A 27,049-nucleotide genomic window follows, 5' to 3' on the forward strand; every position below is an offset into this window, starting at 1 on the left:
GGGAGATGTTTTGAAGGATAACTCTGCAAGGGACAGGCTTGCAACATGACCTAGTGATCTTTGACACACACATCACTTTGTGCCATTTTCCAATACATCTTATTTAGACACATGGCTTTCTACTCCACTTGGCAACTATTTGATTTATAAAGATTAACATGTTCCTAGCCCATGTGCTGGGAAGCTCTTCCATGGGTTGTGTGAAAGATGTGCCTCGAGGGTGGTAGATCAGGGTTTACTAGCTGGTAAGGATAACACTTCCTAAAATGTACCTGAGCTGATTTTTTTAATTGACTACATGAAAACAGAATTGCAACCTATTTATAAATAAGCTAACCCAGAGTGACAGCATCACCCAAACTGCACAACACATTTTGCCCCTTGCTCATCTGCTTATTAAAGAGATTTGCAGGCATTAAAAGTACACCGGAATTTCACCATCTTACTGTCCTGAGGTCATACCTCTGCTTGCCAAGGTCTTTTTGCACTGGATGGACATCTCTTAACACTAAGAACTTTGTTATTTCTAATTGATTTTGAGATGTGTGGAATAAAGGCTGACCTTAGGAACTGCAGATGCCTTAAGGTGACAGCTGACTGTCTTGAGTATTTGTTTTGTGTGAATTAGTGCAGATACAATGATGAATTACCAGAACTGGCGGTGATGACTCTGCTGCCATGGCAAGAAGCAAACAGATGGCACAGCCAGCATGTGTGTGTGGCTGCATGACAGCTACAGGGATCAGAGGCATCCAGAGGAGGTTTCCAGCAGCCCAAGCCTGGGATCCCACTTTCTGGACTTGCTCGGGAACCTGAGCTTTGGGGCCCTTCAGGGCAAGTGTGGCTTTAGGTGAAAGGACAGTGAGGTGCCAGGTACCAGCTTCCATGTGGTTGGAGCAGCTGCTCTTCCTTTACAATGCCTGCGAAGCATTCTTGACAAAGCCTGCTAGAGCTGATCTTGGTTCCTTCCAAAGCCTAGTGTGTGATTATAGGAGTTAGTTTAAAGTCAAACCTAAAGAACATTTGCAGATGAGGTTGCAAACTCAGGCAGCATTCACTGAGCACTGGAAACTTTTCTTCACCTATGCACGTGCAGAGAGGATGCTTTCTGTAATAAAGAGGAGTGAGGCTGGAGGCTGTGGTCTGGATTCTAGTTCTAACTCTATCAGGGAACTACAGTTAATGCCATTGCAAAAAGTTGGTTCACTCAATCTGAAGCATGGGCATAAATAAGGTAATTTGCTATCTGCGGGGTAACTACTCTTATTAAACTTTATCTAGCTGCGAGTTTGAAAAGAACTTTGCACTTTTTCATCTGAAGGTCCTCGGGCTGGACTTGGATGCTGCTCCCTCCATCACCGAGCAGGCTTGGCAGAGCTGCCGGGCGCTGCAGAGCCCCTCGGGGCGGCCCTGGATGCTGTGTGCCGCTGTGTGCGCCAGGGCCGCTTCCCAACTGGCGGCGGTGACTAAGCAGCCCCGAGCAGCTGCCTCAAAGGGCCATTCTTCTGTGGGAGATTTATTGCGGCAAGCAGAGGCGCTGAGATGTGATAATTGCCTTCATTCCCGGACGAAGACCCTGAAAAACAAAAGCCAGTTGCCCGTGAATCCATGGTGTGATTCAAGCATTCGCAGAGAGGGAGGAGCGGGAACTGTGCGCCTGTTGCTGTAGCAAAAGTGAATGGGCATTAATCAAAAGGGCAGCTCGGCCCTGCGAGGCGGCTGCAGCGCTGCCCATGGCGCTGCCCGTGGCCCTCCAGCCCTCGCCTGCTCCGCGCTGGTCTGTCCCGGCCCTGGGGCTGCTGCGGGGATCTCGGCACTGAGGGGATGCCTCGACGTGAAGCTGAGGGACGTCACTCCAGGGCTGCGCCGACGGTGCCGCCTGGGCTCCTGTCTCTTGTGAGCCTGTCTCACCCCGCGCTGCGGTCATCCCTTTAGGGCCGATCTTCTTCACACGGATCTCCTGAGCACGCTCCTGTTCGACGCTCGCTGCTGTAAGGATCCCCGGTAATTCCCCACTGCCTCTTTTTTCCTGCCAGGGCCAGGGGCCAGCTTTCCTGCAGTAGCCTTATCAGGGACTTTCACGGAGCGGCGACTGCCTGGAAAGAGCCCCCTCCAGCATGCGGGGTAGGGGCGCGGGGCGCGCCGTGGAGCCGGCACCGTTGCGGCCGGGAGTCGGAGCCCAGCTCCGCCCGGGGTTCCGCATCGCCACCGCCGTCGGGCACCGGTGCGCGTCACGGCTGAGGCCGGCGGCTGGGCGCTCTGCGGGGGGGACTGCGGGATGTGGGCAGCGGGCTGCGGGCGGCGGGGTGCGGAGCGCGGTGTCCCCGCGGGGCAGAGCGGGGCCGCCCCCCGCTGCAGCAGGGCGGTGATGCCGAGCCCCGCGCCCCGCTGCCCGCCCCTCTGCCGCCCTGTTCTCCTCGACGGCTCTGGCGGATTTGTCCCTCTCACCCGCCCCGCATCGCTACCAGCTCCCCCGTATCCCGCTTATTTCACTGCCCCCGCTCCAAACTTCCCCGGTAGCACTGTCGGGCGGGGAGCTGTGCTCTCTGCTCGTAAAGTCGCTGCTGAACTTAGGAAGACCCATTTGAGAACGTCGTTAGAGTCAGGGCTTCAGAACACATCTCCTTAGTCCCTTAGCAGCAAAGTGCTTTTACCACAGTTTTACTGTACACACAGTACAGCGAGAGTCCCATTGAGGGCAAAGAGATTACTCGCAGCTCGCAGTGTCACTGCTCAGAGACAGCTGTAGGGCTTGTTTGCCCTGAAGGTCGCACTGCCAGTTCCCATGTTTGTCTCTTTACAAACCCTTATCTACGCCCTTGCTGGCTTTACGCGGCCTTGCACTCCAGTTTCTGGAGCAGGATGCCCTGCACAGACAGGTGTCACACTGCGGAGGATGCGGCTGCAGGTCAGCAGGAACTGTGCCAGAACTGTGTTCCCTTGGACTTTAAAAGAGATGTGAAAAGCTACCCATGAGTTGGCACTGCTTAACGATGTAATTATGATGGCTCTTTTATTTAGTTAATGCAGATAAAGAGGTTAACTTGCCCGTCTATTGATATCACACATCCATATATGTTTTATCATTAATTACTCTGTATCCTGGAAACAGATGTTAGACTGATATTTTCTGTTCTTCAAGGAGAACTGAGAATTGTATTGGTGGGACAACACCCAGGAAAGGTGCCTCAGAGAGCCTTTTTCTTGGTTTGAATTCCAGACTTCTGAGAATAACAGCCTTGGTCCAAGGATTGTCTTTCTGAGGAATGCTTCTGCCTCTGCAGTGCACCTCCACTAATATCTTGTTTGTTCTAGCAAGGGCTGAAAGCTTGCCAGGTGGTCAGCATGAGAGACTCGAGACCTGATTCTTGGTTCTTCAGCTTTCTGGTGAGTTTTACAATAATGTTAATAATGTGAATATTTGAGACAATGTCAGTGCTTTATGGGAGTGTTACAGAACACCCTTTCCAACAGGTTTTCAGTCTATCTAGGAGCCTCTTTGTCTCTGCAGCCCTTGCTGAGAATCAGACTTCTAAGGGTGAGTGTTCTCATCAGAACTGCTGTGTTTTTACAAGCAATATTCAGCACAGAGTAACAATGCATTAAAAGTGTTCCACCGCAGAAGTGAAGGTAAAAAAACTTATCTGAGTCTCTATTTTGTAGCTAAAGTTACATTTGTGCAGCCAACTGCGCTGCCTTCTGCCCATCGCTGTGCATCCTGCAGGCTGGCTGTTTCCTGAAGCACACGCTCTACTCTGTTTTTTTCTTCAGATTTTGCTCCTGTTATGATAGAGACCTTGAGACACATGTATGAATATGTGCCCACTGCTTTGGACTGGTGGCATGCAGATAGGTTCTGTGACCAGCGCTTTGCTCAGCTGCTTTTTGAGCCCCCAGACAGCGAGCAATCGTCCTTCAGCAAACTGCTGCAGTCCCACCACATCAGAGGTTCTGTCTGGCTGAATGAAAGGGATGGGGTCCTGCACAAACCAAAATGGAGACGTGAGTATAGGTGGAAGATGAAGAAGAATCATAGGCAAAACTTGCTCATGCCAGCTGGAATTTCTCTTTCTAGGGAACCATATTGTGCCAGTTCTGGTGTTTGGAGTCAAAACAGACACAAAATATGTGAAGGTGCTCTCTGACTTCCCAGTGCTGCCTGCTGTCACAGCCTGTGCCCATCTCCAGTGGGACACCAGGAGTCAGGAAATTGCTACTGTCTTTTCCTATGCTGTGCCAGCTTTTATTAATGAATTCCAGCTCCGTGGCTTTGTTGATGAGGAAGGCTTTGTTAGATTTGCTCTCATTGTCCATGGGCACCATTCCCCATACCTGCCTGTGTTCCGTGCGGATGGACAGTGGCATCACTTCTGTGTGACGTGGCAGCAGGAAAATGGGACCTGGGCCATCTATGCTGATGGTAAAAGGAGGGCATCTGCCAGCGGCCTGTGTACTGCGGGGCTGGATGCCCCCCAGGCCATCTACGGCCAGGGCACTTTCATAATTGGGCAGGATCAAGATTCCCTGGGGGGCACCTTCAAGGCAAAAGAGTCCTTCAGTGGGAACATCACAGACTTGCATATCTGGCAGAAAGTCCTGAGCGTGGAGCAGATTGAGAATGTTCGGTCATGCTGGATGGTAGAACAAGAGCTTGTGTTTGGGTGGAGCTTGAATGCTCTGGAGATTGAAAGCACTGTTGAGGAAGTGACTGCACAGTTTCTTTGCCCAGGTAAGTCCTCCCTTCCTCTGCATGAGGGCAGCAAGCAGGGAGGCCCAAAAAACAAATCCTATCCTCAGTGAGGGAATTTTGTGCAATTTGTGGAAACGACCATCTCCTTTGGGAAGGAAAGTGCAAGAAGATCCAGAGCTAGGATGAGCAATTTCCAAATTGTCCTTATAGCCGTAACTGTCATGAAACCTTTGGTCACTGAAAACCCCTGCAGTCACCCTAGCAAAAATAGCTGTTCCGATGCCCTGAGCTAATGAAACTCATTCTCTCTTCCATAAGAAATACTTACTTGACAGTGATGGTGCTTCTGGAGTTTGCATACCTGGTGTTTCCATGGTCTGCTGGGGGAGGGGTGTGTCTCTCAACCAGGTTGGTTTGGCAGTCCTGATAACATATGAACTCAGGACCTGGCATTGCCACCTCGTCCAATTTTTTCTGAATGTCAGAAGCACTTTGGGCCCCGTCCCTGCACTGCTCCAACAAAGCAGTGGGACTAGATTCAGAGCAGTTCACAGCTTTTGTCTTCAACAGAGCTCACGGCTTACTTACAGGAAACAAGATTTGCTTGGGCATGACATGTCTTTGGGGAGTGGTGGGCCTTCTGTTTGTGTGTGTTTCTACAGGGCCTGTTGAAGAATGTCGAGTTTTTGAAGTTGGCAGCAGCGGATTCCACCACACATCTTGTTTGCAATCTCTGCCTTTTATCTGTCGCTACAGAAAGGGTATGGCATCTGTTATTTATTCATTCATTGGTTCCATAGCATTCATTCCTGGGGGTCCAAGCTAGGGTCAGAGTCAGCAGTGTGGAGGCCCAGTGTCTGCTCTGAAGAGACTGCATGGAAAATGTGCCCTAGCAGTGACTTTGCTATGTCAGTATGTGGTCTGATGGATTATACTGTTACTCACTAGTGAAGTGGTCCTTATAGAGTTACGTGGCTTCTGGATACCATGCTGCAGGGTGCTTCCTAATTCCAGCATCTCCAGACTTGATGGGGGGCATGGGGAGGAGACAAAGGAGTTGTGCTGTCTCTCCAGATGGGATCTTGTACTAGAAATAAAATGTGGCTGTGAGGTCTCCTTGTCCTGGCTGTCCTACAAGCTCAGCCAGCATCTGAGGAGCATTCCCCAGCTTTTGAGCAGAGCATATGTCAGCCACACTGCTAGACAGAACAGCTATGGTTATGCTTTTGTTTTCTTCTCAGATGCATATTGGCAACTGAAAAAAGCTCAGCTGGAATCCAGCCATTTGCTTGTCAGCCATGTGAACATGCTTGCAAAGAGGATGGTGGTGAGTCCTGCAGCAGCTGATGGCTTCAGGGCACTGTGAGCAGCAGGAGCTGTTGAAGTTGCTGGTTTCTGCTGTTATTTGACATCACTTTGCTAAAAATTATGCCTGTGGCCTCTTCCAAGCTGCTTTTGGAGAATGCAACCAGCACAGCTGTAACTTGTGCTGTGATTAAGCAAATTGTGGCTTTGGGTTGGATGAGGTTGAGGGGGACAAAAGAGTTCAAAATGTCAGGGCAGAGCTCCTTGCCCTGAGGTGTGCCAGCTGGTGGTGTTAGGGTGAGGGCATGCAATGTGTTGCTAGGAGTCCCAGCACATTGCATATCTGGCAATCAGGCAGAGATCACAGCTCTGCACTGACCTAAGGTATCCTTTCCACAGCAGATTCCTGAGAACATCTTCACAAATAATGTCCGAGACATGAACCTCTCTGTCGCTCTTGGTACTCTTGATGTCCTGGCAACTGTTCTGAGGAAAGAAGAGACACCTGTGGAGTCCTCTGACCTCCTCATGGTGCTTCAGTTACTAAAACAAGTTGCTGATGTGGAAATCCAGGAAAGAGAGGAGCTGGAGATGCTGGAGCAGTTGGGCCAATATTATGTGGAAGTGACTGAGTTAATCCTGGAAGAGCAGAATATTGAAACGTGGTCATCCATCAGCCAGGTGACGTGCTAGCTGTGTGCCTCATCAGCTCATTTGCTCTGTGTGCAGGTCCTTGGCTTGCATACGACCATGGGCTGAAGACTTCTTTGCATAGTCGCGTGTCCTTTATGGCCATACTCTGGAGCTTGAGTAACCGCAGTGAGGATGGGCACACAGCCTTTGTGCCAGCTTAGAGAAGGGTTAACTCCAAAGGCCAGCTCAGGTCTTTCAAACTTCTCCACTTTGACAGCCCAGATTTACAGAATTGCACACAGTTTGCAGACTCCTGGTGCTACGTAGATTCCTTGTTCCCACGTCCTTCTGTCTCTGGCAGGGCACTTCCAGTTTGTTGTATTTTCCATGAGTGGCTGCCAAGACGTTGTCTGTCACCAGACCCCATACTGTTCAAATCACCATCAAATTTTATGTGAGGAATTTCCGTCATCCCACCCCCATTAGGATTTTCTTCACTGGCTTTTTCCCTTCTCACATGGGTCTTTTGCATGGCTCACATGTTTTTGTATGACCCACATTCTCCACCTGTCTCTGGGAAAACTGTGACAGAGCTCAGCCAGGCCAGCACTTTGGAACTGAGCCAGCATAGCGAGGGAGCCAGGAACCTCCAGAGATGAAAGGATGCTGGGTAGTTTAGAGTTTGCCTCTTTGCTTAGAATTGCTCAGCCAAGTCATTGTGGTCTTTGTGTCCACAATTACTCACAGCTTCCTGATAGTGGCATAAAACCAGCCGTGGCTCAGTGTAACTGGTGTAGGAGATGTATCTGCCAAAGGAGAAAGGACCTGATTGTTGTTGCTGGGAGGCCTTTGACTGCTGTGCACAGGGGTGGCTGTGCTGCAGTTCGGCCAGTCCTGCTCACCTCCAGTGGTAAAACCTTTTCAGGGTCATTTGACAGTTTCACCAAAATTCAGGAGTCCAATCTAAAATGCAGTTTGTTTCTTTGCTTCCCAGAAGCTCGTTTGCTTTCTGTTTCAATGGCTATTTATGAACACTGGCAAGTTTCCCTGCTTGCAAGTCTTTTCACCACTGCTGAAGGAACTGGGAATGTTTTTCTTTGAAGAGAGCATACATAGGAAAAGCAAAGCAAAAGCGCTAAACCCCAACATCTCTTCTTCTGACAAAGACTAAGCACTTGTGAAAACTATTGTGAGGTGTGAGAACTGTGAGTTAGCAGTGCAGGTGTTGACTTCTGTTATTCTCTGCATGTTTCCAGGCTGTCAGAGGGCCTATGGCTGTTGTTGAGCTCTGTGACAGAGTGGTGTCACTTCTGGCCCCACTGCTGACCTCAGGGAGGACAAAGATCACAATCCAGCATCAAAATGTTGGTGAGTGGCACTGGTGAGGTGCAGAGAACAGGGGAGCTTCTCACAGGGACTTGCTCACGGTCCATCTGCTGCTGGACTCTTGACTGCGGTTATAATATCCTGACAGCTTTTTGCTGAACAGTAGCTCTGGACAAAGGCTGAACTCTGTTTCAGTGCCCGATTTTGCCTCTGCTACAGGGATGGAGGTCAGGAAGCTGGAGCTGAGCAGTCAGCAGCTGAGCAGTGAGACATACCTAATCCAGAGCCCTGAGGAGGACAGGCCTGACTTCATTGAAATTCCTGTTGAAGAGATTCAAAGATTGAAAGCCAAAGGTAGGCCATGAAGCCTGCAGTTCGCTGGTTCTTCCTGTGGCACTTCTGCAGCACATTCAGCAGGAAGGGTCTTTACTCTGCCCACAGGCTGTCTGGAGGAGCACATGGAGGGGACACACTCCATGAAAGGGAGAGGGGCAGTGGGGGAGGTTATCTGGAGCTTCTCCACAGGCTCAGCTTGGAGGTGGGGGACACACAGCATCATGCATCCAGTCCTGGGGCAGCAGTGCTGAGACCTGGGCTGCCCTGTGTACCTGCACCCATCCTACAGTGCTCTCTCTGCCCAGGTCTCCGCAGGGTCACAGTGAAGAACATGTGGTTTGGCTACAGCTCCCTGCAGCACTGCCTGCCCAGCCCAGGCAGCAGTGCTGCCTTTCAAGACGTGGCTGCCTCTGATGGAGGACAGAAGTGAGTGAAGCAGAAACCTCCTTGCACCAGAGGGGTGGGGGAGAATCCATTTTGAAGTCCGTGTTGAGTTTCTCAGTGCCTCTCCTTTGTGGTGACATCCACCCTGCTCCATCCCATCCCAGTCACCTTCGTCCCTAGATTTCCGGGGAGGCAAATAGAAAGGGGCCCAGCAGTCAGGGCTCTGGGGAGGCAAAGATGCCTCTATGCATCCCAGCCCGAGTTGTGCTGTGGAAGCACGTGCTACGTGCACCACAATGTTCCCTGCGTGCTTTTGAGAAAGAGCTTCTCCGCTGGGTGAGTTAGGGACTGCGGGGCTGCTGCACTGACTGGTTCAGGTCCTGCAGGGACAGGAGCCGGGATGCAGAGCCGGACAGCTGCCGGCGGCGGAGCCCCGCTGCGTCCCGGAGCTCCTGACCGCCAGGGGGGGATGGCCGCCCGCGCATCCACCGCTCGGCCAGGCGCTCCGTCACGGCGCTGCTCGCGGCTCCCCCGAGCCTCGGTGCTGGAGTGCGGGGTTTCCTTTTTGCCGGCGGGTCAGAGGCGCTGTGTGCCCTGTCTTGTATAAAGCAGATGCTATTTTCCGAGCACGCCCGGTGGCGCTGTTTGAGCAGCGTGCTTTCCCTCACAGGTACCTGAGCACTGCAGTGGGCACTGCTGTCATTTCATCCACCGTGCTCAGCGATTACCAGGAGATAAGCACTTCTGTGCGCTACCATCTGCAACACCACACCCAGGTACATTCCCCACCTCAACCACGAGCACTGCACAGCCAAACCCCCAGGCAGTGCCAAGACTTTGCCCAAGGCCTCCAGAACTCTTGGGTTTTTTGTGTCCCACACCCAGCTCTTACCTTCCCTCTGTTTTCCCCGGGAGATGATGTCTCACGCTGACAGCCCTTGCTCTGCTACACTGCAGCCCAGCAGGTGGCTGCCATCAGTCTGCAATGCGCGAGTGTGTGGCTGTGCAACCTTTTTCATCTCTCCTGCAGAACCTGCCTGATAAGCTGGTGGGGCCCATCTGTGCCTTCTGGAACTTCAGCCTCAGGTGCCTTGCTCTTGCTCAGGTCACCAGATTTATAAGCTTTTATTTTCACTGCAAAAACAAACATAACAGCATAAATGTAAAGGTAAAATTAAGGATCTGTAATTCTCTGACATCTGCTAGTATAGAGTTCTCTACTTTAGAAAAGTCACTCAGAAGCAAGTGACTTTTAATGAGGTACATACAACTAAAATGGTCAGCCTTGATTATGATCGTTACCTACTGGAAAGGCTTGTAGGTATACAAGCATTCAGAACAATTTTCCCATGCAAGCCTACTGAATAAGGCAAACCTGCTGAGACACAGGTCAAACCACAAGAAGAGCCATCTCTGTTACCCTCTTCTTCCTCATTTCAACTCCACATGAAATTCCCTCAGTGCCTTGACTTTCTGTTAAAATGGCTGCTAATTTCGATATGTTTTCATTTTCTTTTGCCACATGTTAGCCCAGATGCTGGTGGGATGTGGTCAACAGCTGGCTGCTCTGTGGTGACATCTCTACCAGATTCCACTGTCTGTTTCTGCAACCATACCACAAACTTTGCTGTGCTACTGCAAGTGTATGAGATAGAGGTGAGCAGGCAGCCTTTCTCCGCTGGTCTGTGGGGTGGGTGCAAGAATTGCAAACAGCATGTTGTTAACTTGTGGGGGTTTTGCCTTTTGTTGTTCCATGACTGGGGCAGAGGACCACCAAGGAGGAGCTCACACTACAAACCTTGACTTTTATTGGATGTGGAGTTTCCTTTTGTGCCCTGGTTGTTACCTTCATTTTATTCTTGGTAGTTGGGTAAGAAGAGTTATCACTTGTGGCCTTTGTATGGTTTTTGTTTGATATTTTGCTTCAGTAGAAATGCAGAAAGCACAGCTTGTCAGTGTCAGGTTCTGTAAATGGGCTGTAGAGAGCTGGGGAGCTGCAGTCAGTTGCTGGCAGCAGAGGGTAGGGAAGGGAGAGGCTGGCATTGCCTAGGGAGGGGATGCAATACCATGGTTTCCATGGAGATATTTACATGAACTGTGCACACACCTCAGTGCCCGTGGAAAGGCATTTATCAGACAAACAATGTTTCCCATAAAAGCTGCTCTGATAGAGCTAATTTTTATAAAATAAACAGAGCAAAGACTATTTCTCACTCAGCAAGCACAGAGATCTGCCCCAGGTGATAGCAGTGAATCCTCCACCTACTCCCTGCCTGTCCCTCAGAGCACCAGCCAAGGGCTGAGCTGTACCTGAGTGCTCCCCAGCACCAAGTGCTTGTGCACCATGACAGTCCCTTGCCTCTTTGGACTGTCATCTTTGTAGTGAATAGTAAAGAGATCACACATCATCCAGGCAGATCTGCACAGCCCAGCAAGTGCCCTTCAGAACACGTACATCCCTTCACTTGCCTGCAACTGAGGGCTTCATGTCTCCTTCCTCAGTGTCCCCAAGAATGAACGAACAACTGTGCACAAGAACCTGATCTTTGCATTAGCTGCAGCAGAAGCTCTGCTCATGTTCAGTGAATTGGCCAAGACCAACCAGGTAAGTTCACTAAAACACATCCTGTTTACCTCGCAGGACCAGTCCTGCTGAGGTGTTATTAGCAGAGCTAACAGAAGTTTAATTCCTTCTATTAACATTTCATTAGCTACCTGTAATTTGCATCTAGGAAAGAATTGTGAATCTGTGTTTGAAATGTGCAATCTGTCAGGAAAGTTCACCTCTTGTTTTTTACCAGAGAAGCCTTCAGGAAATACAAGCAGTTGTAGAACAGCAATGTATGTGTTGCAGTTTTCTTCCTAGATGCACATTCTCAGAATTTTCCAGAGGGCTTTTCTTCCTGAAGGAGTATGTGATTTCTCTCCAGGTGCTGTGTTTTCTGGTCACTGCCTTCCTTCATCTCTCATTCATGGCAGCCTTCTCATGGATGCTGGTTGAGGGGCTTCTCCTGTGGAGTAAGGTGGTAGCAGTCAACATGAGTGAAGACAGGAGAATGAAGTTCTACTATGCGACAGGCTGGGGTATCTACAGATTCCTCTGCACTGCAGACTCAGAAAAATGCATCAATTATTTTCTACAGCAAAAGTTTCAATAGGAGAAATTCCCCCAGAAGTGGTGCAGTCAGACCAATGCTTGACGTGGTTCAGTATGAGAGCCTGCTGTCACTGTTCCTCAGAGGCTTTCTTACCCTTATGTATCAATTTGCCACTCTCAAAATGTAAGCTAAAAAGCATTTCTGTTATTTCTCTAAAACCAAGGGTTCAATACAAAGAACCAGAGGAAGAAGCTCATGGTAAATTCTTGTAGAGAACTGCTACTGTATTTGTAATTAAAATATAGTTACGTTCTTGATTAAGCAGTCTTTATTCTGAGCGAGTCCTTTGGGTGCATAAAATTCATTGAAAAAAACAAATTTCTATTAAAGAGAAGCCTGTTTAGGTCAGCACACCTTGCAAAACACATACCTAGTTGCACACTGAAAAAGTAGTTACAGTATTTTGCATTGTTTTATGTTTTTGATTGTCCATTTTGTTAGAACAGCAGTCTGAGTAAATTACTTTGGTCAGGGCTCAAGATTTGTAATGCTTTATATCTAAAAAAATGATGCTGATAGCACATAAATCTCGTCTTGTAGAGCTGGGACAGATTTCAGCTGCAGTAAATTCACATTGTACATGGGGTTTAGGAGGCTGAGCTGGCTCATGCTGCAGCATGTTGGGTCATGGGGGTTTTGAAGCAATTACCTAGAGATCAGCTGATCTGTTTGGGTCATACTTGCTTCTTCTGGGTTCTAATTTATCTTTTTATTTATGCATATTTTTTAATTTGTGCAGGCCTTCCAGCCATTATCGTGGGTGTAACCCTTGCAACTTCCTTCAATAACTATGTGGCAGACAACTACTGCTGGCTGAATGTTCAGACCAATATCATCTGGGCCTTTGTTGGGCCTGTTCTCTTCATCCTGGCAGTAAGTGCCAAAGCCTTCCTGGCAGGTCTGATTCCAGCATACCGGTTTTAGGAAAGCACTGCAGAGTCAGCCGTACCAGCACTTCTGCAGCTAAGATGCTTGCTCACTGGCTTTCCCTGTGGTTTTTAATGGAGAAGTTTTGTTAAACTTCACACATAATTCCACAAGTCTTTTTAATCAAAACAGATTTTTTTATATTAAAAATAGTTAATAAAATTGTGTTGACTAGTTTCTGTTTTGTCTGTTAGACTAGGAATGGTGATAAACTTGTAGGTTAAATGTGACTTCACCTTAAATAAAGATCTGCTCATCATATGGGAATATCTACATCCTTGAAGTAGTTATCAGTATCACAACAGAACAACACAGCAGGAGAAAAAGGTGCAGCATTGAAGGAGACTAGAGTAGCCACTTAACAAGACATTCTGTGGGAGAGGTTTTGAGATAAGTTTTTACAGATCTGATACTTGTGCAGATAGCTCTATAAAGTATTGCTCCCGAGAAAAAATGAAATACATGTCTCTTCACATTCTGAAAATTAGTTACTGACTTCCCAGAAAAGAGACTTACCGCACTGGAGTTCAGATCACTGAACCTTAATGGGTCTGCTGGCTCTTTTCTGACAGGTGAACACCTTTGTGCTTTTCCGGGTGGTGGTGGTGACTGTGTCCAGTGCTCGCAGGAGGGCAAAGATGCTGACACCCAACAGCAGCCTGGAGAACCAGATTGGAATACAAATATGGTAAGCAGATCAGCACTGGCTGATTAGAGCATAGGACGATGGAAATGCTGTTAAACCGAGGGTCTTTGTCTCACAGCACGTGACGACAGGCTGTGAGTTGAAGCTGTCTGGACAGAAAGGATTTTCTCCTCTAGAGTGGCTGAGCATCACTCAAAGGCAGTTCCTCTGCTGGACACTTAACCACTGAGGACGTTAAACCTCTGTGCTGCTGAGCAGCTTGCTGTCAGGTGTACAGACAGCCTGTAAAACAGTAAATACAGGGGAGTGAGGGAGCAGCCTCGAGTGTTTCCAGGAACCAAGGGACATGAAGTGCCTGGTTTCCTGAAATTTCATGGAGATCTGAGTCAAAAAAGGGAGACCTTTCCACAGAACTTTGTGGTTCAAAGTCATTACTTCCATAGCACTTGTACATGCTTACCAGAACACATACCCAGTGTAGGGGCTTTGGACTATTTACCATAATAAAAAGCATTTTCTAAATGCTTGGGACTTGGTGGATTGAAAGGAACCCCGGTGGCAATTACATGGGGAAGGAGAGGCAACATGGACTTCTGTAATCAGTTAATGTAGGGAGACCTCTAAAAACTGCTGCTTGAGTCACTACTTTATCATCCTCTATGAATTTTTATTGTTGTTATCTGGCGCCAGATACCCCTGCTAGACACGCATTGTTCCCTTCTATCATAAATAAATTTTCCCAAAATTAGAGAGACACAAAGATAGGGCAGTGCAGGAGGGCAGGGTGACATCCATGTGCAAGCAAAACAACTACAGAAGCCCTTCTTGTAGCAGCAACTCCAGGGGAATAGCTATTTTCTCATGGCTAATGACGTCAAAGAGCTCCTTTCTTATTAACTCTCAATGATAAAAAAAGAGCAAGGCTGGCATATCGCAGGCTGGGAAGTGAAATGTTTGGTTTTTCTCCTCTAATTTTGCTTGCAAAGGAATGTTTCATTGCAACCATCTTGGGTGCTGCTTGCTCAGCACCTTGTCAGAGACACTTGTTGGGGGTGCAGAGCCGTCTCCTGAGTAAAAACAAGGAGAGCTCTCTTCTAAATTGCAAAATACAGGGCAGAGTGCTCCAAAACCCACAGTGCTCCACAGCCTAGTATGGTGCCAGTGCAACTTTCTGCTTTTAAACATGCCCAAGTAACTCTGAGCTTTTCTTTCTCACAGGGCCACAGCTAAACCCATCTTGGTGCTGCTGCCTGTGCTGGGACTGACATGGGTGTGTGGGATCCTTGTCCACCTCAGCATCATTTGGGCTTACGTCTTCATTGTGCTCAACTCCCTCCAGGTGAGTCCTGTGCCACCTTCATCCTCACCTCACAGCCAAGCAGATACCTGCTGTTTCTCATGCTGCAGTGTAATCTATCTGCCTTACTAGCTGGGAAACTTTGTCAGGTTTGAAGTCCGGCCCAACTTTCCCAAATTGTGCTATTTTATCTGAAGAAACTTAAGCTCCTGCTCCCAAGATATGAAAGATATGCCCTGTGCAACTCATTCACCTGATGTCCCCTCTGCACCAGCCTCTGGAGTGTCTTACTGGTGCCACAGCTTTCTAGCTCAAATCTTGTTTCTTATGTCAGGGAACTTCATTTTTCTTCCAACTTTACAGGTTTCTTCAAAAAAAGAAAACTTTAACCAGTGTGTAAGTGATTAAGAAAGCAAAATAAGTTGTTAGTTACAGCAGCAAGGAGTGCTCTGTTCTGCACTGAGGTGGAACTACTCCCATGACCTCAGTAAGCTAAGCCTCAGAGACATACGGTGACAAAATATCATAAGGGCTTGCTGAATTGCCACGTGTAATTCAAAGCATCAGCAACCTGGCTGACAAAGCATTCCAAGCCTTCAAAGAAAGCAGCTGTAGATGGAGCTAGAGAAGCACTAAACATCACTGCTCCTGATATTTGCAGGAGAAAGAGTTATCCCAATGCAAAAGGGAGGCATCTTCACATACAGGTAGTTCCTGGCAGCAGAGAAGAAGCTGCACGGTCTCAGCCCAGCCCCAGGTACAAAGACAGCACCAGTCCAAATAACACCGGAGTTCACCCACATAGTCATTTCTGTGGCTTTGTACTAGACATTCACAGGTCTATTTTTCAGAATCCCTTGTCCAGTTCTTGAAGGCAAATTTTACTCCAGGGGACCCAATTCAAGAGTAATTAGTTACTATACTTCAAGCCATTGGAATTTTGATTCTAAAAGTCCTCCATATGCCTCTTTGTTTTGGATACTGTAATGCAATGGAAAGCACAACAATGACAGCAGAGTAGCAAGGTCCTAAGATGCAACAAGTGAGGATTTGTTCACATATAACTGCCAATCCTTAAATAAGGTCTGGGCAGGGGTGGATCCTGGCTCCACCTCTTTCAGTCACTCAGGTATATTGCATACACCTGAGCTCCCTTGGGTTAGCCCTGCCTTCCAACCAGGTGCTCAATTGCTGCTTCAAGCCATGACTTACCATTTCCACTACACATAGAAAATTGACCCTGCAGTAGCTCTTATGTATGGAGCAGAAAAATTCCAATGCTTCCTTCTGACATACTTGGTAGGCTTTAATGTAACATTGGCCCAGATCTCTAAGGGTGAAAGGCAGGTGTTGTTGCCACGTTCACAAGATGGGTGGTTGCTCCAAGGCATGTTCTGCCTGTGGCTGGCAGTACTCCAGTAGCTGGGTGCTGCTCACAGACATCTGTCAGCTCACGCACAGGGAAGTCCTAAGGCCGATGGGCTGCCTCTCCACATCTCTGCTATTAAGGGTACCTGAAGGGTGGCAGTAGGCCTGTCCTACATGTGCTTAAACACAACCTCAGTTTTCCTTGCCTCCTCACAGAGGTGGCTGTAAAATGGATGCTAGACATATGGGTTTTTCAGAAGGGCAAAGAACAAATTTCTGAAATGAATAAATGTGTCCTCTGGATGATATTTATGCAGAGTCTCCCTCTAACAAACCGTAATAACATCCACCTTGGGTGAGATAGGAGAAGAGATGGTAGCTGGATAAGGATTTGTTTTCTTCCTTTGCTTTCTAAGTTATTGCTTCTTTTGTTTTTCTTCTTTCTCCTAATACTCAGTGTGAGTCTGGTTGTGTGGGCAAACTGTCAAGGGTTTGCCCATGAATATGCAGTGCTTGTTTGCCTTCTACTCCTTCTTTGCTAAGTTCAGGTCAATTTGAAAATTACCCTAGAAAAGGAATTTTGATGCTGGTGAGCAACTGTGGAGTTGAGAAAAAGCTGGGATAAAAACATCATATTTCAGCTCCTTTTCTGGCTGGCCTATTGAGGACAGCTTCTATAGATCACCTTGGGATTTCCTTTAAGGCGGGTGTGCTTCTTTATGTGCTGGTTTTGTGCTGGAAAGTTTTGCTGCTGTAGTTGTTTGTTTGACTGCTTTCTATTTAGCTGAGGAAAATGAAGACTGTTTTCAAGGTTACTCTGTGCATTGACACCACACCTGGCAGCTCCTCCTCCAGCCAGGCAGCATGAGAACTCAGCCCAGCAAGAAGCAGCATCGTGAGGTGCTGCACCCCAGGAGGCTGCAGTGCTGTGGCCAAAGCCCAACCAAGATGAGCCAGCAGTCCCTGTCCTGCCCAGCTAACAAGGCAAGAAACCTGTAAATTGGTCAGTGCTGCAGCCCCTCTCCTACCACCATGAGAGTGGGACTGGGGCCGGCCCAAGGCTCCTATTTTGCCCAATTCTGCAGATACTATGAGGGCTTCACACCTCTGCCCCCACAGGAGAAACCAGCTGGAAAAGCATTGGGCTGTGAAATTCCAGTGAGACAGATGCAGGAAAAAGCTGTTTCTATGCACTTCACTGACAGCTTACCCTTGCTTCACATCCCTGGGCAGCTGCTGAGCACCAGCAGCAGAGCCAGCTGCCCAGAACTGAACCGGGCTGACACAGTGGGGAAGGGACCCCGGTGGCCACGAGCCATCCTGGTACAGTTGGGATGACTGGGGGTGTTCTGGGGTGGCACCACAGCAATGTGCCTTCCCTCCAGCTCTGACCCTGCAGCCTTGACACCAGCAGCACACAGTCAGAATGAGGTGCTGCCCTTCCCGCCGCTGCGGCCTGCCTGTGGCAAGGCCTCGGGCCAGGTGCCTTTATTCCTGAAGCTATTTCACGTATTTCCCACTCACCCAGCAGATCCTGGGTCAAATCTGGAGGACTGCACAGCATTCCCTAATGATGGCCGCTTGCTTGTTTGACCCCTCCCTGAGTGGAGCCGGAGCTGCTCGTGATGGCGGCCGCTGAGGAAGATGGCAGCTCTGCTTTGCTGGGGAGGAGGCAGTGTGGGCAGCAGTGGGGCAGGAGCAGAGCAGGAGCGGGGCAGCAGTGGGGCTGGAGCAGCTCCTCTGGTGCAGCGCTGTGCCATAGCTCTGCTTCCGCCCGCCACTGCAGCTGGGCCTCCTCTTCTTCCTTGCTTTCCTCCCCGCTGACCTCAGCGCTCCCTCCCCCACTCCACTTTCCTACAGAATGATTATTTCAAGGAAGACCTGCCTTGGCAGCCTGGCCAGAAATCTGCTCTGGAGGAGTGACCAGCGTTGTTGTCTGAAGGACAGGTCGTGGCACGGCGCCAGGGTATTGCTACCATTATGCCTGCCAAGAGCTCGCAGATGAAGAGCGAGGCTCATTGAAGACAAGATGGATTACTTTTCTTGCTGCAGCTGATTTATCTAGCTGCGATAACAAACACCCTACAGATATAACATAAATCTGGTGGACCAGATAGGGCTGCCTTAAGGCCAAAATTGTTGGTCTGGAGCTGTAATTAGCCCCTGGCTGTGGCCTCCAGGTGGTGCTCGCTCTGGGCTGTGCCCAGAGTCCTTCCCACTGCACAGCTTGTGTGAGACACGAGCTGTGGGTTAGAACAGAGCTTTGGGTCATGGCACAGCATTTGGTTGCTTGCTTGCTGGTCCCCAGTACTTTCATACAGGAGCACCAGTTTGGTGGGAAAGAGGGGGGCCAAGACTGTGCATCCCAAGCCATGGGGTGCCAGTCTGGGAAGGTTCTGTCCAGGCTGGAGAAAGCCTCTGAATCAATACCCCCTAAACATGCATCAGAGGCTCCTGCTGGCACTCAGTGGTCTGTCACTACATGGGACAGAGGAACTGTCCACAGCATCATGCTGCATTTTGTGGGAGGATGGTCCAGGTCCCCGTCCATGGGCTCAGCGGGAAGGGAGTGCTCCTTCCTGGACTTCAGTTTCCCTTGCAACAAATTCCTGGTGGTTTCTGTTTCTGAGATCTGAAGGAGGTGTTTCTGGAAGGATTTTGTATGCATGAGTGAAGAGGAGTGTGGGAGAGTGGTGGGTGAGGGGAGCAGCACTGTCCAGCTGGAGATGCCGGCTCCCCCTAAATGACTCCAGAGAGGCACAAAGCAACTTCTGCTGAGTGCCTGAACTGCTGCTGCTGAGAGGTGAGATAGAGGGAGAGGAAAAGGAAGAGGGACTGGAACAGAAACCTCCTTTCCTTTGAACTCTCTGAGAAGAGACTGTTCTTGGGTTTGACTTCAGGGATGCTTTTCTAGCCCAGCTTTCCCCTGGTTGTGCCATGCACAGTGTCTGCCTCTTCCCCTTAGCCTCATCCTTAACCATTCTAATACTCATCAAACTCATTTCCTCCCATGGAAAGTAGCAGCAAAGCAGCTGTACATCTCTAACATCCTGTGCTCTCTCCTTTTCAGGGCCTCTATATATTCCTGGTCTATGCAATCTATAACAGTGAGGTAAGAGATACCCCTGACTGAGGCTTTGTCACTCTTCAGAGTAGCAGTTAAGCAGCAGCTGGGATTATAGTTGATGCAACAGAGGGCATAGCACAGACTTAGCACATAGCTTCTGGGATAGCTATTGCTTTTTGTCCGTGTCTTGCTGGGGGATATCTTGCTCTGCTTGAGTTGCTGTGTCTCTCTGTAATGTCCTTGCTTTTCTTCAGGTGCGGAATGCCATCCAGAGGATGAAGGACAAGAAGAAAGCACTCTCATTCACAGTAAGTCGTAAAGAAGCCTTGCTGCCCCCATTTGTTCATCCTTCACCATCAGAGGAGGGCCCTAACTATGTATGTTTGGACTCCTTTAAGGGGATAATATTGGAAAGAAGTCTTATTTTCCTTCCCACTTGTCCTGTGTAGGAAGAACAGCAGAGGCTGGTTCCTTTCTTTGTAGTCTTGTTGGACAATGCAGACCCAAGATCATCTACCCAGATTAGGGGACAGCCTTCTGTACCGGTGTGGGATGAGAGCCCGAGTCCCAGGGGTAGCAGTGTAGATCAAACCACTCTTTAAAGTTGGATCTGGATCCAGTAAATATATGTTACAGTTTTTTCACTGACCTGAATTTCTTCCCTGTCACTGCAGAACTGCTCTCATCCCATCAACTACTTATCAAGTCCAAGAAACACGACCTCCTGGGAGACCGGGAAACTGAGTCCTGCAGCAGCGAGTGCCTCTTCAAACCCTCTGCAGAAAGACCCTCCAGTGAAGAACATCACCAACAGAGGTAAACAGAATTGTCACCGCTTGGCCCAGACTCTATCATGAGACCACAGTAAAATGTTTATCCCAATGCTTGAATATCACTATGCATTCACTTGGCAGGGTGCTGAACCCATCTGCACATTGGGCCTGTGTGAGCACAGTATGGGATGAAGGATTCCCAGGGAAAGCAAGGGACTGTGAGCACGTGGGTCTCAGATGGATCAGGGCTGTCCCTGTGGGCTGGCTGAGCATGAGAAAAGGGTTCTCATAACTGCATTATGCAGCATTGCCCTATTTTCAGGCAAGAATCCATGTTTGTGTCTAAAAATGATTTTCCTAGAGAAGAGTAGGTGAAGGTGGCGATGGGAAATAGGTGTTTGAGCTTTTGGGAAAAAAGGTGTTGCATGCTCCATCCAGTTTGTGGTGCAAGAATTTACTTGCAATTATGGTTGGCCCTTTGGTTCAGTGGATGATATTTAAGGAATGCAAAGCACAAAGTTTATTGGCAAAGCATGAATATTTCTATTCCAGTCTCCAAACTCACTGTGCTGCTTTGTCCCCTAGGCAACTTTGGAGGCAAAATTCCCATGGGGATTTCATCAATCAAGTCACCAGAGAGACCGGTAGGTAATGTCTTCTGATATTCGTCCACCTTCAGCCACACAGAGAACGCAGTGGGGAGGGAACCCCCAGAGCAGATGTTTTCAAGGAGAGCACTCCCCTCTGAGCTGTGGGGAACTGGACCTGCTGCCACTATGTTCCCAGCTGCACTCAGGGCTTGCAGCCCCACTCCAGCAGGGGAGTGTGATGGAAGGGTGATCTATGGCAGGGGATACAAATGAACAGGAGCTAGTGAATTTGAGTATGTAAAGCAGTGAGCAGAGGCTGGTACAGATCAAGGCAGGAGGCTTCTTCCAGGGACTGCAGATTTAACACAGGCAGCAGGGGTTTGCTGTCTGTGCAGCAGCCAGGTTGTATCCAACCAAGGAGGGTGGCCCTGTGTTCTGCAGCCATTTCACTTCCCTGGCAGAAGCCTGAGGCAGAGCTCAGCAAGGTATGGCCTAAAGTGGAGAACAATTTAAATTTGACTACTCTGATACCACTTCCATCTCCCACTATTGAAATGATCATCAATCCTTGTGCACTTGACTTACAAGTGCTGTAATTTCCTCAGAATAAAATCCAACACTACTTTCGTATAAGTCTCTCACTGAAGGATCTCTCTCTCCCTCTCTAATATTTATCCTTTGAAAACCTGTGTCACATAGACAGCTCTTATTTATCCAATAGATAATACTTCTATAGCTGGCATATCATTTTGAAGCCACTCAATAAAATCCATATTTTCATCTCCCGTGGTTTATACTGCGGTTAATGCCATTTCTCCTTCATGCTAAACACCGACCAGGATTCACAGGTGATGCTTTTCTCAGCCAGCCAGGTGTTTGCTGTGTAAACGGGGAGCAGAGCTAAGCTCTCTGGCACAAAATACGAGACGTGGGCTAAAGAGATTAGCCCAGAGGCCTGAGTTGTCTAATGCAGGGGGTATTAGGAGGCAGATTTCCTAAATGCCAAGGCCATGGCATTTCCTAGCAAGCAAAGACAGAAACTGCTTTCCTCTATATGAGGGTCACCTAGGACTTTAGTGTGTTGTTGCTGCTTAAACATTTTGTTTCCTTGCTAACGAAGGTGTGCTCAGCAGCATGCAGCAGGCCAGGCTGGTGCCTGCACCTTAGGGGGCAAGGATGGACACAGCACTGCTCCCCATGCCAACCTGTGCCCTTGTGGAGCCATGAGCCCCGCGCTGCTGAGCAGCTCTGTACAGCATCAGACTCTGGGCAGCAGGGTTGGCAGGGCACAGGGCCTTGCGTCGTGCCACCCCTGGCTGATGGGCACTGCTTGCTGCGTTATATAAGTCAGTGCTGTTTTCCTGCTCCCTGCCAAAGTGAGTCATGTAACTCTCTGGAGGAGCTGTGAATTAAGAATGTCGCTGGCAGCTGCACAATAGTTTAGATGAAGAGAAGATGCTACTTAAAAACGTTTGAAAACACTTAAAACGACAAAACACCAAGCAAGTGAAGATACAAACACAGACAAGATGTTCTTTGTGTTTCAGCTTTTTTAAATGTTATTTGTTGATATTTATTGTTGTTGGGCTGGGAGCAGGAATTTCACACCTTGGAGCATTAACCATCACTTGGGCACATGGAACAAGTTTATGTGTGGACTTCTTCATGCACAAGGAAGTTCTCTCTGCTCTGCTCATGGTTTTTGCAATGCCTCTAGCAAGTGCCCAGGCTGCAGGTCAACCAGGGCTGGGGCTGAGTAGTGGAGCTGCCAAGAGGTGCAGTGAGTTGCAGGGAGCCCTGCAGAGTGCCCATCACTGTGGGGCCGGGTGCAGGCACTGCAGGAGCTCACTTGCAAGGGAGGGCAGCTTGGTGCTGTGAGCAGCCCTGGTGGCCTTGGCGGGGGGCTGGGGGTTCCAACCATGCAGCGGACTGACCTGTGCCTTCTGCTAACAGACGTTCTCCCCTCTTTCAGGCTGTAGAGCTGACAGCATTCAAATCCTCAGGTAAAATTTCCTTCTTCGTCTTCAATTTATTTTATGCCAATACTCCTTCCTCTGATTGCATTGTGGAGCACGGACTGGAGGGTGGAGGGCGGGTTTTTTTGCTCAGACTTTAGGAAGTGTTTTATTTCCATCATGCCTTGGTGGCTGCAGTCCTGGCAAGGTGCTGAGGCATGCCCTGAACAGGGCTGCAGCAGGTGTGAGGAGCAGGGTGTGTCCAGAGGCCCTGCAGAGCTCAGCCATGCTCATCTCCCAGCACCCATGTGGCTTTTTCCAGCGTCTCTGCAGCCTTCCTGCTGCCTCCACCTGTCTGCAATTTGCTGCACACCAGTGAAGCTGTGGCTCACAGACTGGAAGGCAGCAGCCATGCAAAAGATGCGTGCAGGCACCAGGCAGCAGTGAGCAGGGTCCAGCACCCCAGGCTGCTTGGCTAGATCCAGTCTGCTTCCAGGGGTGGCAGCAGCTTTTTAATGCCACAGGGTATTGTAAAGCAACAGCTGCTGCAGGAATCATGGGCGGGTGTTAGGAGCAACTTGCTCCTGGAGAAGGGAAGCCAGGAAAGATGGGGTGTTCAGACAGGGATGGATTTATGAGCTTAAAAGCAGCCATTTAGCTTCTTCTGTTTCAGGTTGTAGAAAGGCCAATGTCACCATGAAGGTGGGTAGAACTGAAAACAGAAATCCCTTCTAAGCCCCAGACCTCTGCTGAGCTGCAGTGCTGGGGGGGCTGGCAGCAGCTCAGCTCCCTGCCCGGCTTTGGGCAGGTCCCCGACTCCTCTGCACACAGGTGCAGTGTATTTTGTTTTGTTTTATTTTTTTGTCTGTCACTGATGAGTACTGCAAGCACTCTCAATGCAGTCTCTCGATGGGGTCACTCAAGCAGACAGTGTAGGGAAGAAGCAGCAGGGATGGATTGATATTATTTTTTCTGTGTTGTTACATTTTCTTTTGTCAAGGGATGCAGTGCATTAGCAGGTTCTAATTTTGCTCCATATTAAGTGTCTAAGCAGGGCAAGCTTAGACTGTTTTCGAGAAGATGCCACCCAGAAGCCTTACAGCTTTCCTCCCCACAGTGGACACATGAACGAGGCAGACAGCAGTGTTTGGGAGTAAATGTGCTGCAGTCCCAGGCTCAGCACTGTGCACGCTGAGCAGGTGCACTGGTGCATCTCAGCCTCACCTGCTCCTGCCTATTTTAATGAGCCACATGTGTAATTAAACTCCAGCTGTGTAAAGAGGTGGGCTGTTTAGCTTGTTTTTGCTTTCTCAGGTAAGCCCCCAGCATATGTTTAAAAAAACACACAGCCCTGAGCACACGGAAGGGAGGATGGAGCCCTCGCAGTGCCCATGCTTTTGGGGTTAGGAGAACTGGCAGGGCCCATGCAGAAGCTGGCCAGTCCCCAGGCCAGGCTTGGTGCCTCCCCTCTCCCTGGGTCAGCAATCACACAACTGCAGTGGAAGCAGCAGCTGAAGCAGGCCCACGTGCACACAGCTCCCTGCGAGCCTGGAGAGCAGCTCTGCTCGCACCTGGGGCCACGGCTTGGGCTGTGCTTCAGCCTGAGGGTGACGGAGAAGATCTCCTTGAACCAGAAGAGCCCTCCTCTCACACTTGTGTGCATGCAAGGCAGTGAGCACGGCACTGTGCTGCTCTGCAACGAGGCACAGGACTCAAAGATAAGTGCTTCCAGCCATTAAACATATGAAGTACGAGGCAGCAGCGTCCAGCTGCAGCAATGCTGGGATGACCTCAGGGCAGGGCAGCATTGCACATGGTCTTCTCAGCTTGTTTGGCAGCACAAAATTCTCTTGGAGAAAACAGCTGCCAGGGGAAGCAAGCCATACTCCTCTGTGTTTGATGGTCGTTGAGAGACAAATCATCTGAATACTCTTGTTCTATTTGTTTTCTCCCCAAATAGTTTAACAGAGAGATGTATTTTGCCCCAGATGTGTTTATTTGAAAACTTCCAGCCAGCTCTAATGCAGATTGCCATGATGCCAGCAGCAGGCCTGCAGGAGGTTATGCAAAGATGCAGGAGGATACCGCCTGCCCCTGCCTGAACCAGGGCAGGAATGCGGGTGGAAGCTGGGGGCTGGCAGCACCTGCTTGCAGCTGCCCAGCAGAGTGGTGCTGGGCCTGGGGTGGAATCCATCTGCCTCGCCCCATTGCAGTAACTGAGTGCAGCCATGCTCTTGCTACCCATGCAGGGGGCACCAGTGGTGTTCATGGTGCAAGACAGAAGGGCTCATGGCAACACTTTGGTGTGTGTGAGGGTGAAGGCAGATTGAGCCCAGGTAAAGGCCTGGCCAGGTTCAGAAACACAGCATACTGTTCAGCAGTGTGGCTGCAGCACAGGCAGGCTGGGGCTGAGTGCTGCCTCCACAGCCCTCCCTCTCTCCCACCCCCAATATTCGGTTTCCCCTTCCAAGGACTCAATTCACTCGGAGGGGCCGCGTGCTTTTTGCAGTAATGAGCTCCAGCCCAGCTGTACAAAGATGTGTGTTGCATGGAGCACTCTGCCCAGATTCATTACACCCATTATGTAAGAAGGGGATGGCTGGGGGGATTCACATGTTTGCACAAACAATGAGTGCTGTCTTCCTTGTCTTGGTGAACAAGAGCTCCAAGAGGCCTCCACATCCTCCATCTCTTCAAGTGATGGCTTCTTTGTTTCCCCACGATAATTTCATTATTCGGTTTGAATACATTTATATGTTGCTAAGCCACACATAGCAACATGGATCTTGTCTCCACAGCCCAGCCTTTCTGTGATCAATATTGAGTATTTCTGAAACTCTCGCAATACTGCCTTCAGTAGGATTTCTTTTAAAATAACAGGGAAATGGTTGATCTCAGGGATCTGCAGCCAGCCAGGCACTGAGCGTGCCATGGGTGCTGGGGAAATGCCAACCCACTGTGCTGCACTGTCCCTCCCTGCCCTAGGTGCTACTGTCCCTCCCTGCTGGGCAGGGAGGGCCCTGTGCCTTGGTGGGGGAAGCGCAGTCCTTGCAGAATCAGTGCTCTCTTCCACAGTACCATTGGTATTTACATTAAATCTTGCTGAAACCTTTATTCGGTGCATTCAGAGCTGACGGTGCTCTGTGCAGTGTGTATGGTGTATGTCACTGCTGAGCAGCTGAAGAAGTCTCTCTGCTCTCTGCCTGTGCCCCAGGACCCCAGCAGGGCAGTGGGAAGCCACCCTAGCCCTTCTCCCAGCCAGTGCGGCTCAGTCCATCTCTCTTTTGCTTTAGGTTTCTGAGAGGAGGTTTCTGGGTGCCGTGAAACTGTGGTGATTCTTCAAACAGCCAGGAGGATGGCGGGCAGAGGAGCTGCTTCCCATGGAGAGCTGCTAGCTATGCTTCTTCCAAGTATCATGTGCAGACAAAGCCATGGCAGGACAGGGGCTGCAGGGGGTTCTCACAGGGCCATTGAGCTCCGTGTGCTGCTGAAGGCACTCCGCACATCCCCAGCACCACATTGCTGCCGGCACTGGTTGTGCCACTACCAGAGCTGGTTTCACTTGGAGGATGTGGTGTGGGACATGCTGTGCCCCACTCTGAGGGCTGAGCATCACTCTGCTGGGCAGGACTGGGGCTGGGCTGCATGGGAAGCACAGGCACCAGGGAAAACTGCGGCTCGCTTCAGTTCTTTTCTAAACCAGCTGACTTTAATAGCTTCTTTGGCCGTGTTTTGGACAAAAAAATCTCCCTTCTCCTCCTGGTTTCCCATCTGGCTGGTTGCTCCCCCCTCCAGCTGGTGTTATGTCCTCCCTCCATTCTGCGCCTTGGACTGCTTCTCCTGTTACTTTATAGTGTTTAGAGCACATGAAATGTGTTGTTTTTTTGCTGGTTATGATGACAGTAAATGCTGATTTTTAAAGGCAGCCTTCTCTCCCTGTAATTTGTCCCTGGGAACAGATCCATGGCCACGTGCGATAGCTTCACAGGTTGGAAGTGGTGCAGGGCTGCAATGTGAGGGATCGGGTCTCTGTGATCCCATGGGCTGGCTGCCCCATCACGCTGTGTTCCTCCTTGGTCTCAGCACAGCTTGTGCCTGATGGCATTTATTTGCTGGTGGAAACCGCAGCCCTCAAAACAGCTCTGTACTGGCCAAAAACCACAATCTGGGTGCAGAAACACCACTTCTGGTGTCAGCATTTCCAGCTGTCAGGGGCTGGGGAGTCCCTGCTTGGGGCACTGCCAGGTGGCACTGCCTTCACAGCCATTGCTCGATGCCCTGCTGAGGTTTTGCTCCCTCCCTCAGCACATGGCATTGCCCATTGCCTCCTAAATGCTATAATTCTCAGGCTTATTTGCAAAACACACTCAGAGTTGCTATGGCAATTCACAGCAGCACTTGGAATCAGGTCCTGAGTCACTGATGCCCTCCTATTGAGCCACAGCAGTGGTCCCCTCCTGCTGGGGGTCCCACGGGATGGGGGTTGGGGGGCTGAGCAGTGCCCTGGGGCTGGGAGGAGCAGTGGCACCAGAAAGGAGTGTCAGAAATACAATCAAAAAAGACAATGTCTGCCTTCTTAAATGAACTGCAAAAT

General features: G+C 49.6%; 1 protein-coding gene across 6 annotated transcripts; it reads left to right on the forward strand.

Annotated features, from left to right (window-relative positions):
* Positions 1-26,932, forward strand: ADGRD2 (adhesion G protein-coupled receptor D2). 6 transcript variants are annotated; one of them, XM_090121096.1, is made up of 26 exons: positions 1-2,004; positions 3,316-3,387; positions 3,475-3,538; positions 3,772-4,002; positions 4,076-4,729; positions 5,353-5,451; positions 5,932-6,017; positions 6,395-6,676; positions 7,885-7,996; positions 8,174-8,308; positions 8,596-8,716; positions 9,345-9,450; positions 9,705-9,760; positions 10,204-10,330; positions 10,441-10,544; positions 11,177-11,279; positions 11,605-11,758; positions 12,572-12,705; positions 13,332-13,447; positions 14,624-14,744; positions 19,141-19,182; positions 19,392-19,445; positions 19,812-19,953; positions 20,496-20,554; positions 22,473-22,503; positions 23,499-25,256. In XM_090121096.1, exons 2-26 carry the CDS (start codon positions 3,346-3,348, stop codon positions 23,648-23,650), a joined length of 3,327 nt encoding a protein of 1,108 aa, XP_089977222.1. In that variant the 5' UTR covers positions 1-2,004; positions 3,316-3,345; the 3' UTR covers positions 23,651-25,256. The 6 variants fall into 6 exon arrangements, with proteins under 6 accessions (XP_089977222.1, XP_089977226.1, XP_089977225.1 ...); XM_090121100.1 differs by lacking the exon at positions 1-2,004 and having other exon boundaries at positions 3,321-3,387; positions 6,398-6,676; XM_090121099.1 differs by lacking the exons at positions 1-2,004; positions 23,499-25,256 and adding an exon at positions 25,749-26,932 and having other exon boundaries at positions 3,340-3,538.
* Positions 26,933-27,049: the final 117 nt, after the last annotated feature.

Source organism: Phasianus colchicus, chromosome 19 (assembly GCF_987193195.1).
Source record: "Phasianus colchicus chromosome 19, bPhaCol1.hap1.1, whole genome shotgun sequence".
NCBI lineage: Eukaryota > Metazoa > Chordata > Aves > Galliformes > Phasianidae > Phasianus > Phasianus colchicus.